Below are 16,562 nucleotides of genomic sequence, written 5' to 3' on the forward strand. Positions count from 1 at the left end.
GTTGTTGCTTTCTAGGTTTCCCAACCCACTGATTATTTTGCATTTTGGATGATTTCTTTCCCAGCTGCCTTCATTTGCATTTTTCCTAAATCAAATCTCATTGTGATAATTTCTATTCATATTTCCAACCTCTTTAGATCCATCTGTGTTATTTCTATGTCTTCAGTGATGTCTGCAGCACCTCCTAATTTGGTAACAACCCAAAAACGTTATTAGCATAATGTGTACCCTTGCTCCCAGTCATTAATGAAGGTGCTAAATAAAAATAGATCTCACAGATCCACTGGGGCCTTCCATTAGCTTCCCTCCCTGCCCCCGCGTTTCATTAGATATGAAGCTATTTTCATCTCTTGTCCTTATTTATCAAAGTTCAGGCTTTCAATCATCCTATCATAGTTCCTACTATCACCAATCAGAGCTCTTGTTATACGAGTGTTTCAGGGATGCTGTTTTACATCTTTTATAAAGCTTTGAAGTTATAATGGCTACAAGAGCCATGAAATCAACTATTTTAATTAATAGCAAAATTTATAGTTTCATTTGCCAGAAGAAATTTCTAGCCTTACTTTTAAAAACTCTTTAGAAGACAGACACGTGATCATTTTCTACTATTGACTCTTCTGTGGCTTTTTGTGTAAATCTCTAGTTAGTTCCTTTTCATTTTTAAAAGATTATTTATTTATTTATGCATGAGAGACACAGAGAAAGATAGAGACATAGGCAGAGGGAGAAGCAGGCTCCCTGTGGGGAGCCAGATGTGGGACTCTAACCCAGGACCCTGATATCATGACCTGAGCCAAAGGCAGACGCTCAACCACTTAGCCCCCTAGGCATCCCCTAGTTAATTCCTTTTTAATTTAAAGGTGCATAAACCCCTATGTGCTTGTGAAGAATATAAGAGATGTATAAGAAATGGCCCTTGTCAGAGGTGTTTGCAATCTGATAGAGCTGGCTAGACTTCTATATAATAAAGGGGAACTCTTACAAGACCCAGGGAGTTAAATTGCTTGAAAGCTTCATACTGACTCCTACGGCTTGAAATGTGAATATGACTAGGATTAAACCTAATGCAGGGCAGCCTGGGTGGCTCAGCGGTTTAGCACCACCTTCAGCCCAGGGCGTGATCCTGGAGACCTGGGATCAAGCCCCACATTGGGCTCCCTGCATGGACATACCTGCTTCTGCCTCTGCCTCTGCCTGTTGTCTCTGCCTCTCTCTCTCTCTCTCTCTCTCTCTCTCTCTGTGCTTTTCATGAATAAATAAATAAAATCTAAAAAAAAACAAAAACAAAAACAAAAAAACTAATGCAGAAGGGAGTTTTGAGCTGGAACTTGAAGGGTGAGAAGGATTTGCAGAGGTGAGGAAGAAGGGGGAAGGTAGGAGAAACGAGAGCAGAGGTGGACAGAGAGGAATAATCATGGCATATTGTATGAGGTCCCTGCATAGTTGAAAATTAGTCTGATTAACGAAGGAAACTGGCTGCAGTCTGCTCTCGCATGTTGTAAACCCAGCCACCTGCACGGTATCTCTCACTGGATGTCTCTTAGGCCTCTCAGAATCAATGTGCCAAAACCAAAGCTGCGAGTCTTTCATCTCCCCCTAATGGTGCCAGAAATCTGGGCATCATTCAGGATTTCTCTATTTCCCTAATCATCCCTCACTCCAGTCTTTTAGCTAACATCTTCAAGTTCCACTTGCATCTTGCATCTGCACGCTTCTCATCTGTGCCACCCTCTGGTCCAAGCCACCACCATGTCTTGCCTTTATACTGCAGATGCCTTATAAACTGGTCTTCCTTCTTCAACACCTGCCCCTTGCCATACTGCAGCCAGACAGAATTTATTGAAAATTAAACCAGTCTCCAGTGAGAAAGAAAGAATCTTTCAGTGGTTTAGCATTGCATTTGGAATGAAATCTAGGCTTGTTACTCTGGCCTCAAAGGCCCTGAGTAATCAGGCTTTTGCATCCCAATGCTCTGCTTCCACCCAAAGCATATTTCACTACAGTTGTGACACTAATCACCTGAGTTGGTGTTGAATCCCACAAGGTCGAGCCTCAACCTTCCACATGACTGCCATCACTTTAGGTCCCAGCCACAAATAGGATCTCCAGGCCCCTTGTACCTCTGACCTACTGGCTCCAAATTCCCACAATTCCCTCAGGTTTGAGAATTCACTAGACAGAACTCAAAAAAGTATTATACTTCCTATTGCAGTTTTAATTATAATGGATATCTGATTATAAAGATTCTGATTATAAAATCAGGACCAACCAAATGGAAGAGACACATAGGGCGAAGTCTGAGGATCCCTCAGGCAAAGCTTCTGTGCCCTCTCCCGGTAGAATCAAGGTGTGCCACCTGCTCTGCACATCATGCATTGGTCAGCCAAAAAACTCCTCCAAGTCTGTGTCCAGAGTCTGTACTGGCCCCAGGACTGAACTCAGTGTGTAGTTCCCCTCCCCTGGCGAAGTGGGTCTTTTTGGTGACCAGCCTGATGCGGGAGCTATATAGGGGGCCCACCACAGTTATGCCACTAGCATAATAAAGAGACTCATCACTCAGGAAATTCCAAGGGTTTTTGAAGTTCTGTGCCAGGAACCACCAGGGACAAAGACCAGATACATTCTTCATTACGCCATAATACCTCTCAGACTTCACTCTTGCCCTACTGCTGCACCCGCAACACACTGGTCTGGTTCCTGGACTGTCCCCAGTCCTCCCCTCTACTCCAGATGTTTCCCTTCTCCCCCTGCCCCCAGCTCTTCCCAGCCTGAGGATTACTTGATTAGAAAGTCCTTGCTGAGCGTCCTTGTTATTCCCTTGTTATTCCCCATATGTATTTACTTCACAACACTAATCTCAGTCTGAAATGATTTTATTTCTTTGACTCCATTAACTTTATGTTTGTCTTCTCCATACAACATATATTCCTTGAGGACAGAGCCTTGGTTGTCCTATTCCTTATCTCTTAGCACATACCAACAGTCAGTAAATATTTGTCACATTAAAGAATAAACAAAGGGATGCCTGGGGGGCTCAGCCTTCAAGCATCTGCCTTCAGTTCAGGGCGTGATCCCGGGGTCTGGGATCAAGTCCTGCCTCGGGCTCCCTGTGAGGAGCCTGCTTCCCCTTTTGCCTGTGTCTCTGCCTCTCTGTGTCTCTCATGAATAAATAAAATCTTATAAAAAAAAAAAAGAATAAACAAAGTTGGAAAGATAAGGATTATCAGACCAGTTGAAACTTTTTGATTGTCAAGAAGAAGAAATGTTTAGACTTGATGAGAAAAGTAGTAGGAAGAGATTGTTGGATAATGAGCAAGGTAGGTATTTGGGGAATATGAATCCGGGAAGGATGGTCGCAGTGTACCAGATGTGTTGCACAGGGGGAAAGGACTGGAGGTAGGAGGAGTTAGAGGCTGTTAACAGGAGTCAGGCAGACTGGCAACAACTTGAGCAAGAATGGCGGGGTGGAAATGGAGTAGAAGGGGAAAATTGGAGATTTTTATAGAAAGCTTCCCTTGACATTTTTTTTTTTTTTTTTTTTTTTTTTTTTTAGTTTTAACGCTTTATTGTGAAATAATTTTGGACTTACAGAACACTTGCAAAAATACCATGAGGAATCCTGTTTACCCTTCACCCAGATTCACTAATGGTTGACATATTGCCTCATTTGCTTTATTGTTCTTTCTCTTTCCATATGCATGAATATACATTCTTCTGTGTTAGTTTTTCTGAATATTTTGAGACTAAGTTAAAAACATCATGCCTTTTCATCCCTCAATACTTCACTATGTAGTTCCTAATAGCAAAGACATTTTTTTTTAAAGATTTTATTTATTTATTCATGAGAGACAGGGAGAGACAGACACAGGCAGAGGGAGAAGCAGGCTCCATGCAGGGATGCTTGACTCAATCCTGGGGACTCCAGGATCATGCCCTGGGCCAAAGGCAGGCAGGCCCTAAGCTGCTGAGCCACCCAGGGATCCCACAAAGACATTTTATAAGAACATAGAAAATGGACCAAAATCAGAGGATTTAATGTTGATAAAATGCTATATCTAGGATCTTAGCCCAAGAACCAATTCAAGATCCTGCCTTACAATGAGTTGTGATGCCCCTTTGGCCTCCTACCATCTGGAATATCTCCTTGGTCTTCCCTTGATTTTAGGACTTCAACATGAAATGCACAATCCAGTTATTTTGTAGAATGTCCCCATTTTGGTTTGCTCATGTTTTCTCATACCTATATTCTGTACATTTTTGTCGGAAATGCTACATTAATGATCTTGTGTCCTGAGCATCAAATAAGATGCACATGATATTACTTTGTCTAATGATATCACTTTGTCCAATACCATTATAGGTGGTATGAACTTTGATCACTTAGTTAAAGTGGTGTTTACTCAGTTTCTCCCACGAGATGACCATTTTTCCTTTTGTAATAATAAGCAGTTTATGTTGAGATACTATGAGCCTATGTAAATATTTTTCCTTCATTAACCTTTTGCCCAACAGTTTCAGCATACATGGGCAATTCTTGCTAGAATCAATTATTGCCATGGCACCTGCAAAACAGTGATTTCTCACTCATTATTTTCTACCCCTACATTTATTTACTTATTTATTATGGGCTCATGTACTCTTATTTTATTACATCATTTTAAATCCATTGCTGTTATTTGTCTTAATGCCCCAAATTATTTTTCTGGGTTTGTTCAGTGGGAGGCACTACAAATAGACTACTGTGTCCTTTTTTGACACATCCCCATTATTTTTGAGCAATTCTTTACTTTCTGGTACAACAACAAAATATATCACATTTCTCTTGTACTTTTCCTGCCTGAATCCTGACACCTGCCATTTCATCGGAGTCTTGACTCCTTTTAATGGGGAGTGATATTTAAAAAGCAAGATCTGGGAACAAGGTATGCCCTTTGCTGCTGGGCTGTCATTGTTTTCTAGGCCTTTCTTCTCTGAAATTTGGACTCATTGAATGAAGGAGATACAGCTCAGGAAACTAGAACATCACTTACTCAAAAAACTCCCAAAAGCCAAGTTGAAAAGATTCACAGGAGGCCAACTTGTCTACCAAGCTTGACTATCCAAGCCATTTTTAAAATGTGTGTTAAAAATGCGTTTCTCATCGTAAGAGAGCTAAACAATGGAGTAATAAAAGAAAATACAAAATGCCCCTTTCCTTCTTTGCAAACTTTAAGTTTTGTCAGCAAACAAGTTGGCTTTTCACACTTGCCCAGCTTATAAAACCTCCTCCAGCCGAGTGCCAAATGAAGGCTACACAGCAGGTGGGAACTTGTCCTCTGGAAGCTACAATTTGCCAGGTGGTATAGATTTCTGCCAGGCCCTTCTTGGGGACTTTCTGAGCTCTTCTTACAGATCATCAATGTTATCTGGAGGGATATCAGTGCTGACCCAGTATCAACAATGGGGAAAGCACTGAATGTTTTTCACTGTTTGAAAAGTACAGTGTTGGCATCTGAACTTGAGGAGATTGAATTCAGACCCCAGAGACCCAGATAAAGTCAATTTCAAATGAGCTTTATGGTCCCTAAAGAATGGAGGCAGGAGTGTTCTCCTCTTTGACCCTCTTGATAGAATGACTCTTTCCAGACAAGATGTCATTCATTCACAAGACACACACACACACACTTTGTCTCTCTCTCTCTTTCTCTCTCTCTCTCCTCTATAACCTGCCTGTTGGAGCTGATGTGTTGATCCCAGTTTGTCTTTTCACTACTGACGAGAAACAAAGATGTGTTATGAACACAAGTGGAATTCCCTTTGGCTATGTTTTGAGGCCACCTGGTAAATTTCCCCTTTTGAAATATTAAGGCAGTGACACAATTGAACTGAACTAGGAGACAGTACAACCACAGTGGTGGTGTCTGGTCAAAAGCACACATCAGTTTGCATGCAGCTAGGCTGGGGGAAAGCTGATCAGTGATTCTGGCCTCAGATCTGTTGAGTAGAACAAGCTAAATGCTGTTTACATTTAGCCTTCAGCTTACTAACCAGTGGAAATTATGTGAGCCTCAAAAGACAGATTCCCCTATAGCCATTTTAGAGGACTAGATTCAAGAATTTACTTTGAACATAAAAGGAAGTTAGGGGAAAGTAGTCCTGATGGAGCCGGTTGCTTCATAATCTGCTTCAATGGAGCTTTTGAGATTGATTATCTTTGCTAAAGTCCCAGATAATACTCAAAGGCTGTGCTTATGGAGAAAAATCACCACACGATCAATTTCAATTTCCACAGTCTCAGCAGGGGCCCTGTTTAGGGATGTTATCTATGATGGAGAGTGAAGTATTAAAGGTATGACACACAGGGTGCATTGCAGCAAAGGCACTGTAGCACTAGTTGATGTGTGATTGGTTGAGTGTTACTAAGAACAAAGAGAAGAAGAGTGATGGAAAGATGTGGAACTGACTGGAGTACTAGATGAATCTGACTCTAGTGGAGTTTCTCCTAACAGGGGGCTGATGGCAGAAGCTGAGTGGTTTCACTTCAGGAGTATAGAAATGTTTTTAAAATCTGTTTACCCCATATTATAAAAGACAAACTTGTTTATTATGAAAATGTTAAAAAATGCAGGCAAACTAAAAGAAAAAATTAAAAAATCCCCCACCATCTTGCTTCCCAGAGAGAATCACTCTAAACAGGTTGGCTAACTTACTGCCTTTATTTTTCCTATGCTTACACACACATTTTTACAAAAATTATATTTATTATTGTGAAAACTACTTTTCTCTTAACTACTTTCCCTTTCATCACTCTATGCCAGGATAACAATATCCTTTTGTTATTTGTTTTTTAATTCAAAACCAATAGATGCTTTTGTTAAAAAATTTCTGAGCATAAGGTAAAATGTAAAGATGGTTCTCCTCATCTCCTTTCTCCCCATCTTACTCCCCTGAGGTAACCCTAAGACTTTTTTCTTAGTATTTCTCTCCCCAGATACTTTCTGTCACACACACACACACACACACACACACATATACACACACACGAATAGTATTCAGTCAATATATCACAAGATACTCAATGAAATCCTGTTATGTGGAAATTCAGGGTTTTTCCAGTTTTCAATGCAATGAGCATCTTTGTGGTTAAGTCTTTGCACACAACCATGATGATTTTGTTAAAATAAATTCTAGAAAGCAGATTGCTACATTGAAGGATAGGCATGATTTTAATGCTTTAGATATGGGCATCCCATTGCCCTTCACATGTTTGTGACAATTTGACATTCTAATCAATTAGCAACATGAAATTTTTAAATTTTTTCTTATTTTCTAACACTGGCGTTTTTTAGACTTTTAATAACACACATATAGAAAAGTGGACAAGCCATGAGTTGGACCTGCACTGTTCAATATGGTAGCCGCTAATCACACGTGGCTACTGAGCACTTGAAATGTGGCTAGTCTGAATTGAAGTATGCTACAAGTGTAAAAGACACACAATTTCAAAGAATTGGCACCAAAAAATAATGTGAAATGCCTCATTAATAATTTTATGTTAATCATATATTGAAATGATATTTTGAACATGTTAATAAGTAAGATATTTTATTAAAATTAATTTTACTTATTTCTTCTCACTTTTTTAAATGTGGCTACCAGGAAAATTTTCATCACATATGTGCTCACGTTATATTTCTCTTAGACAGCATGGAGTAGGACATGGTCTGGCTCCTGATAAAATAAAACCTACCACCTGAGCTGTATACTCCTGGTTTGCTCTCTTCCTCTGCCTCTTCTCCCACTCCCCAAAGCTGCCTGTGCCTCAGTTCGAACCTGGGCTTTTAGAACTAATGTAGCACTTTTCACCACTCCAATTCTTTGCCAGGAATGATCAATAAACTTGATAAAGGTGAGTGTCCACTTTTGAAGGTAATGGGGTTATGCATTGAGACTGTGATCTCCCAGAACCGTTACGTATAAACTCTGAGTCGCAAATGGAATCATTTGTCAACTGATTTGTTAGAACATGTATGTATTTAGGCTTCAGAAATTGCTGCTGAGTTTAATATCATGCCCCTACCAAACTGTGCACACGGCGCACAGAACATAGAGAATCCACATACTGAAGAGGGTCAGTTCATTGATAGAAGTTTGCCATCTCTCTATGCCTTGATTTTGTTTTTTCTTTCCTGTGAAGCAAGGATGATGGAGCAGTGCACAGAGTTTCAGACAAGAGGAGTCAGCACTTTGGGAACACTGGGGGGAAAAGAGATTAGCAGGAGATTTCTGGGGCTGTTCCCTCTCACTCCCCACCTCCTGAAGTTTGCTCAGCCACCTCACCCTCTTCGTCAGCCCTCCACTCGCCCTTGCACACATATTGACTGTACCAAACACACCCTAGGTACACACAGCTTTTCATCAAAGACATATGCCGTTCCTGGTTGGCTCCCACTCCCAATCACGCCAGGATAGATGCAAAATCAGATAAGTAGGAAGGAAAAGGCCCTTGCGTAAGCATGTGAATCTTGCTCCCTTCTCCCTGTTGTTGGTTTACCTCTTGTTCTTTGAGTCACTTTTTCATTGGAATCAGCTTTCGCATTAAAAACAAAAACAAAGGGGCAGTCCCAGTGGCGCAGCGGTTTGGCGCCGTCGCCTGCATCCTGGGCTGTGATCCTGGAGACCCAGGATCGAGTCCCACATTGGGCTCCCTGCATGGAGCCTGCTTCTCCCTCTGCCTGTGTCTCAGCCTCTCTCTCTGTGTCTATTAATAAATAAATAAAATCATAAATAAATAAATAAATAATAAATAAATAAAAACTATAACAGAAGATTTGGAAAAAATACATCTTAAAGTATTTGGGGCTCAATTACTTGCTTGACCAATTGGGAAGTGACCCAAACCCTCACTTCATCTCACTGTTGTAGTATAAGTGGCTTCTGTTGGGAAGGTATCCAGGTAAGAAGGATTAAAGCAAACAAACATCTTTGTTCCAACCTGTCTTCATTGTCCTACTTTTGTGGTGATTCTGTTATGCCAAACTGTGTGGGAACAATGTTTCCAGTCCCTTGGAACTCTCTACTTAGGGTTCTTAAAAAATTGCATTGTGATAAAGAACCAATATAACCATTTAACAAGGAAAACGAGAGTTTTCTGTAAAAGGCCTCCCTCTAAATTTGGAGAAGGAGGGAAATACTTTGTTAAGAAGAGAGTGAACTAGGAACTCAAGGAACATCGTTTTTTTTCCATTACTGTTTTGACCAACCCAGCAAACTTGAGTAAGTCTTGTAAGACTTCATTTTGCCTTCTGTGAACTGGGCACAGAGTATCCGCCTTCCTTGCTGTGTTCATGTGGGCATGGCAATAAACGAATGCAAAAGGAATAAATTATTCCTTGGGCTGTAGTGCTCTTTGACTGATGTTTGAAATTCCTTTCTAATTCCAGATTCTGTGATTATGACTAATAAATACACCATGTTTAAATACTCTAGTAAAATCTAAAGACTTCTTTCTTATCTCTGTAAGCCAGGATAAATTTTGCCTTGCACAGACTACCAAGAACCTCTTTTTTCCTTTGATATTCAAAGCTGAGCATGTAACTCATGAAGTCTGTCTACCTCCCTTCTGTATGTCCTATTACCCGAGGGAGAAGCAGACTGAGAAGTTTTTAGGGTGCTATTGGATCAACAAGGTTGAGGAGCCTTCTAGCAGCATTGGATGAACCCAAGAAACCAAAAACTCAACGAACCTCCTTTTGATTAAAGAAACTGTTAGGGGACACCTAGGTGGCTCAGTAGTTAAGCGTCTGCCTTTGGCTCAGTTCGTGATCCTGGAGTCCCAGGATCGAGTCCCACCTCGGACTCCCCATAGGGAGCCTGCTTCTTCCTCTGCCTGTGTCTCTGCCTCTCTCCGTGTCTCTCATGAATAAATAAGTAAAACCTTAAAAAAAAAAAAAAAAGGAAACTTAGAATTTTGAGAATAAAACCATTCCCTTTCTTCTCATCAGCAGGATGAAGCCAATATCTGTGAAATGGCAGATTTGCTAGTGAAAATATGACTAAGTTCTGAGTAGTATAGGATAAAACACTATGACCTTTTGATTTAAAAGGGCTTATGTACTATATATATTTATTTTTATTTTCAGATTATTTTTCCTATCAAAAAGCCTACTTCCCAGTGTGATTTTCCTGCTCAAAGCTTTGAAAGCAGTATCAGAGAAAAACGTACCTGAGTATAAACTACAAGTCTCGAGATCCCACCAGCACGTGACTGTAGATGAGGTCTCCTTAACAATACCCTCCTCAAAAAACAAACAAAAAAAAACCCAATACCCTCCTCAATGCCATTGGCTCTTGTCCTGGATAGCTCACCCAGGGCCTCCAGTCTCTTGACACCTTCCTTCAGTCTCCCATCATGAGACGGTTGTAGGATGGGTCCCCCTCCCGCACCGTATACCTAAGCCCCACCCTCCCTGTGGGTTTGGCAGAATCTGCTAGACAATGCTTCTCCTTCCTTGGCCACCAGAGTCTCTCTTGGGATTCCAGTAAGTACTGCCTGTTCCTTAGACACTTCTGCTTCTACAGCCAGGCCAAGTACCTCAGACTCCTTGGGGAGCCAAAGCCACCCATCTCCCTTCCTGTGACACACTGCTGGAGCAGTCCTCAAACAGTATCATTTGTGTCTTGGTATTTTGCAGAGATTTGGTGATGTAGCTCATAGGGTTTTTACTTACTGGCTTCAGGCTCTCTGTAAGTCAGACAGGAAGGCCATGGAAGCATGAGAGAGAGAGACTGGAGCGATTCAGGCCAAGCCCCAACCTTCTTTCATACTGGAGGTTGCCCCTCCTCTCTGACAACCACTACTTCATCTTGAGACTGGATCTGTCTTTTCTTAACATGAGTGATCTCCCGGGAGACTTCAGCAGCCTCCACCAGAACTTTCAGGTTTCCCCTCTCATTCACTCAACAAGCCCAAACCTCCTGCAGAAGGCACATCCCAAAGATCCCTACAAAGTAAGGATTTCCTCTTGTTTTCATGGCAACCACTCCAAACCAACCCCAAGGATTGAACTTGAGAGATTGTGGGTTGATTGTGGGAGCAAAGCGGAAGTCAGTGGTGAGGATGGTGGGGGTGGATGTGGTATAGAGGGAGGCTGAGAAGCTTTCAAGAAGGCACCAGGGTGCTTTGTCTCCTTACTTACGGTCTGTGTTCTCTCTGCAGAATGACATTTTCGAGTGGGCCAGGGACCACCGTGTCCACCACAAGTACTCAGAGACTGACGCTGACCCTCACAATGCCCGCCGGGGCTTCTTCTTCTCCCATATCGGGTGGCTGTTTGTTCGCAAACATCGAGATGTCATCGAGAAGGGGAGAAAGCTTGACGTCACTGACCTGCTGGCTGATCCTGTGGTCCGATTCCAGAGAAAGTAAGTGAACAGACACCACAGAGTTGTCCCTTGGGGGACAGGACCAAGAGACAGAGCACAATGGGGTGCAATACCCAAGTAGTTTTCCTCATACCATTTCCCTTTCTTATTAGGATTTACCTCTGTTTATTCATTTCTTTTTTGCTTAAGTCCTCCCTGTTTACACATTTGTTTTTCATTTTAATTTTAAGTCGAAATGGATTTCCTTTAAGCCCAATGTCATTTCCTTCAGACCAATCCCCATGACTGAGTTCACGGAATCTGTTTCTGTAGTTCCCCATCCCTCCCCCCTCCATTCGTGTTTCCCAGCGGAGAGAGAGCGGTGGGGGGAAGATTTGCTTTATTTCAGTGCAACTCCAACAGCATTGGGCTCTCTCTAGGGATCCTGCTTTGTCCTGCTGGAATTCTCTTGTAGTGAGGGCTCCCTCCCCCTGACTCCTGGAAATATTATACCAGTAGGTTTCTGTGTAACAGAGAGCCTCAAAGTGCTTTTGTGTACTAATGGTGTCAGCTGAGCATATTCAGTCGGTCAGCGTTTGTAGGGTAACTCTACTTTCAATAGGCACATGGAGAAAATTGCCTGTAATTGTGCTGGCAAATAGAGAGTGGCTACTTTTCACCTTTTATCCAGGAAGCTGGCATAGAATGTATCCATGTTGGCCTGGATCTGCACCGTGGACCAGGATATGAGCATTTATAAATGGGCTTTTGCTCTAAAGTAATGGATGTATGTGCAAAGACAGACAATTTATGGATTGCGCTCTGGTTAGAGCCTGGAGATAACATGGTGAAAATGTAGTTACCAGAGGCCATCTCCACTGACAAGCAGGAGTCATTGAGGACTTATCCCAATAGAAACTCCTGAGAATAGAAATGGAGGCTGTACCTTTGTCTGACACAAATGATTCTCGTAAGAAAGGAAGTATGACTTAGAATTGTGCTTGCTTTCCTTTCAGTCTCTCTCTTTACATTGGAGTAGGCAACAGCTCGTAGTGATAAAGTGGCTGATGGTGGAGACAGACTGCCTAGGATCAAACTCCGTGGCTCCTCCATGTGCAAGCAAAAGATCTGACCTCCCTTAACCACTATCTCCTACAGGTCTTATGAGGACATAATTAAGCAAAATGTATGGGAAATGGCCTGGCACATAGTTAAGAGCTTAGATCAGTGATAATTATTATTTTTATACAAGCCAGAGGATTCAGTATGTTTCCATCTCCTCCTTCTGTTCCCCCTGAGGGTCTTTGAATGTCTCAACACAGCTCTTTCAGGTGGACACACCAGTAGTTTTATAGCAGAAATAACAAGATGTTTGTTTTCAATTGACAACTAAATGATTTGTTCATTTTGATTTTTCGCCATGGGCATAAAATATTAAAAGTCATTAAAGAACACTTGCAAAATTCAGAAAAGTAGGAAGAAAATAGTTCAGTCCTAACACACAAACGCAGCCTTCATTAATAATCTATAATGTATCTTCCCATATCTTATCCATATATTTGATATATTTTGCATGATGGCAGTCATACTGCATATGTAATTTTATGTCTTGCCTTTTAACTTGTGATTATCTTGGAGGCACCATTGTTGAAGGCTGTGTGAGTTCACTAGTTGAGTGTCACAGCTTATTTAACCATCACTCTGCGACTGAATATGTATGTCATTTCCAATTCTGTGATATAAATGATGTTGCTATATAATTAGCAATGCTTTGGGACAATTAGGCCTTAGATTAATTTGAAGAGCTCAGAAGAGAAGGCAAGCGATCTTCTATTCTATTAATGAGAAGTGAGCTGAGTATAATAATCTGGGTTTCTCTCATCATAAAATGGAAGACTTTTATTTTTTTTCATTTTTTCCTTGAAAAAAAAAAGTGGTAATCTGATTCATTAGGTGTGTACTCATGGTACATATGTCCAAAGACTATTTCTAATTGTAGGCAGAAGAACAAAGACTATTTCAGCATGTTCCCTGAATAGTTATCTGAAAACATCTTTCATCACAGGCCCAGTGACCAAAAGGGACTGTAGCTATCAGAAACCATCCACTCATATCATCATTTCATATATATCATTGAGCTTCTGCTAAGAATTGGTGCTAAAGATACAACCTTAAAGTTTGGTGCCTGTACCCCCCAAACTTGGAGACCAGCAGGGAACCCACAGACAAATTTACAAACAATTATACTCTACTGAAAGTAGTGCTATAATAGGGTAGAACAGGGTGCCATGGGAAGACAATGCAGAATGGTGAGGGTGAAGGAAGACCTATGGAAGGAACTAACTTCTAAGCCAAGACCTGGAAGATGACAAGAAGATGAAGATGGGGAAACGACATTTAAAATATCTGTTAATACATGGAACTACATAGAGCCATTGAACTTTAGGGAATGACCTTGTGAATAATTCAGCTCATGCCTTCCATTTTTCCTCTGGGACAATGAATAAACAAAATGTAGATAGAAAGTTAGAGATAGTAGTACTGTCTTGGTCTTCTGGGACTGCTATAATGAAAATACCATAGACTAGGTAGCATAGAAACCAACATTTGCTTCTCACAGTTTTGGAGGCTGGTAAGTCCAAGATCTAGGTGCCACAGATCTAGTGTCTGGTGAGAGCTCTCTTCCTAGGTCATAAAGAGCCATCTTCTTGCTATTTCTACACATGGCAGAAGAGGAAGAAGCTCTCTGGGGTCTCTTTTGTAAGGACACTAATCCCATTTGTGAGGCCTCCACCCTCATAGCCTAATCACCTTCCAAAGGCCCCTCCTTCAAATACCATTGCATTGGGGATTAGGTTTCAACATAGGAATTTGGGGGGACCCAAACATTTACTCTGTGGTGACCACCTACATCTTAAATCATTTGCTCAATATTCTTTTGATTATACCTTGCTGTTTGAAAGGGGTTATAATGGTCTAAAGTATGAGTGAGTACTCATTTTCTTTGGTAATTATCCAGCCTGGAGAACACAAAGATCCATAATCTAAAATAAAGCTTAGAATCACTGCAGGGATCACTAAAGGAGAGAGCTTCCAGAATACATGGATATAGTGCAATGGTTTGCGTATTTCTACATCTGTGAAACCACCTTTACTGGTCCTCTGCTGGTCAGGCCATGTGGAGGCCACAGATTCCTTAAAGATTGAGTCTTTGCACTTGGGGTGTGAGTTGGAGTGAGGGTGGACCCTGTCATCCGCAACACTGCCACATGAGGTCTCAGCCTTGCTACCTACCCTCAGCTGAGCGGAGGACTCCCTCCCTGAGTAACAGGCCCAGTCTTGGGTCACTTTGGTGGCACACCTTACAGAGTTCATCTCCTGGTCACAATCTCTACCTGTTCCTCTGGGGTTCTCTGAGTGCACGAAGCCCTGTCCCAATTTTGGTGCCCTGGGTTTGCAGCTTATTCACTAATTTTAGTCCTGAGCCAGTACAAATGTTGCAGTTGGCTCATAAACTTGAACTTAAACAGCCTCATGACAACTTACCAAGAAAATTCACTAGGGATACCTGGGTGGCTCAGTTGGTGTCTGACTCTTGAGCTCAGGGTCATGAGTTCAAGCCCCATGTTGGGCTCCATGCTGGGTATGGAGACTACTTTAAAAAAAAAAAAAAAAAAAAAAGGCTTGCCAGAGAGCCAGGCTCAATCAGCTTTCCTTTATATGGTGTAATAAAAGAGAAAAGATGGTGGCATTAAAGATAACAGGAAAAGAACACAATTGAAGCTATAGTTCTAGACTTTTCCTCTAAAAGATAATTTTACCAAAGCTATAATAACAAATAGTTAACTGGACTACTTCAGCTTTTACTCTACTGTCAAGCTGTGAATGACAAGAAGACAGGCAATAGGAGGTGAGAGGGAGAGAAGCTAATTAGATCACATTTAGACTTTGGCAACTGAGCCCTGCCCTAGGTCATGTTCCTCCAAGGGCTGTGCTTTTCCCCATGGGGTAAGGAGATCACAGGGCAAAAAGGCACATATCACCTGGAATCTTCTCCCACTTGTAGACCATGCCTTGGGGTCCTAGGAACCTGGAATTCCCTGCCCAAATGGCTCTGAGCCTATACAAGTCTCCCCAGGGCTCTGTCCTCCTGGTGGGAGGTGTGTGTACCCTAGTCCTGAAGAATGGCCAAGATGCAATGTTAGCCTGAGGATGGGCTTAGATGCATGAGCTTGGGTGTCCACAGAAAGAGGGCAGAGCTAGGGGTGGAGAGAAAAACAGACCACAGGCTTAGGCCCTCTACCTCTGCTCTTGATCTGAGCCCTCCGAATGTTGGGGTGAGCCTAGAAGGAGGCCACTCATAAGGTTAGCAGTGGTCTGTTGGTTAGGAGTTGTGTTTGTCTGTGTGAGCAGAATAGAAGTTTATTTCCCTTATATATAAAAGAATCATGAAGGCCCAGGTTATGGCAGCATCACAGGGTCAGTTGAGAACCGGATTCTTTATCTTCTGCTCCATCAACCTTAGCATATGACTTTCATCCTTCCATTTTAAGGTCCAAGATGATCATTAGAGCTCCAACCAGAAGGAAAATGGGGGTGCAGGTAGGGGGTAACTGCTCACTTGAGTCAGTCATCTTTAAAGAGCTTTCCTGGGAGACACACACAGCTTATCCACATGCCTCTCAGTAGCCATGTCTGCATTCAAGGGGAACCAGGGAATGTAGTCTCAGTTGATGCATTGTACCCTTGCATAAAATCCTGGTTTTGTTCTTATGGAAGATGGTGTGAATTGATATGGGGTAAGAAATTAGCAGTCTTTCTCATAGTTACTTTATTAATTACTTAAGCAAAATGACTGGCCATCACAAGTTACTTAGTCTGACGTTTTCATTATAAAGCAAGTGAGTGGCCTTTCTGCCACCATTTTGTGATCAGAAGCTGGAATCTTGCATCATTCCATCATGGCCGAGTGAGGATAAAATCCAGAGATTGTTCCTTTTAATGCTTTGCTTATCCCATTGATTCCCATACTAGATAAGAAATTTCCTTCGAAGTAGCATGCAGACACTGTCATATGCATTTTTGAAGTCATTGACAAGAATGCTAGTAGTCTAGTCCAGACACATGAAAACAAGGTCCTTGCTTCATTGCCACGGTGATGGGATAAGCTGAGAGAAAATAGATGGAATGATCCAGAAGAGTGAAGCAATTCTGTT

At 41.7% G+C, this 16,562-nt stretch overlaps 1 protein-coding gene across 1 annotated transcript in view; it reads left to right on the plus strand.

The window, feature by feature from the left end:
* SCD5 (stearoyl-CoA desaturase 5) overlaps nt 1–16,562 on the plus strand; it is a 133,891-nt gene that overhangs the window by 84,446 nt on the left and 32,883 nt on the right. The window contains exon 3 of the mRNA XM_025998033.2: nt 11,201–11,406. Within this exon, the coding sequence (XP_025853818.2) occupies nt 11,201–11,406 (206 nt within the window). The remainder of the gene's footprint in view (nt 1–11,200; nt 11,407–16,562) is intronic.

The sequence above is a fragment of the Vulpes vulpes genome, chromosome 4 (assembly GCF_048418805.1).
Source record: "Vulpes vulpes isolate BD-2025 chromosome 4, VulVul3, whole genome shotgun sequence".
In the NCBI taxonomy this organism is placed as follows: Eukaryota; Metazoa; Chordata; class Mammalia; order Carnivora; family Canidae; genus Vulpes; species Vulpes vulpes.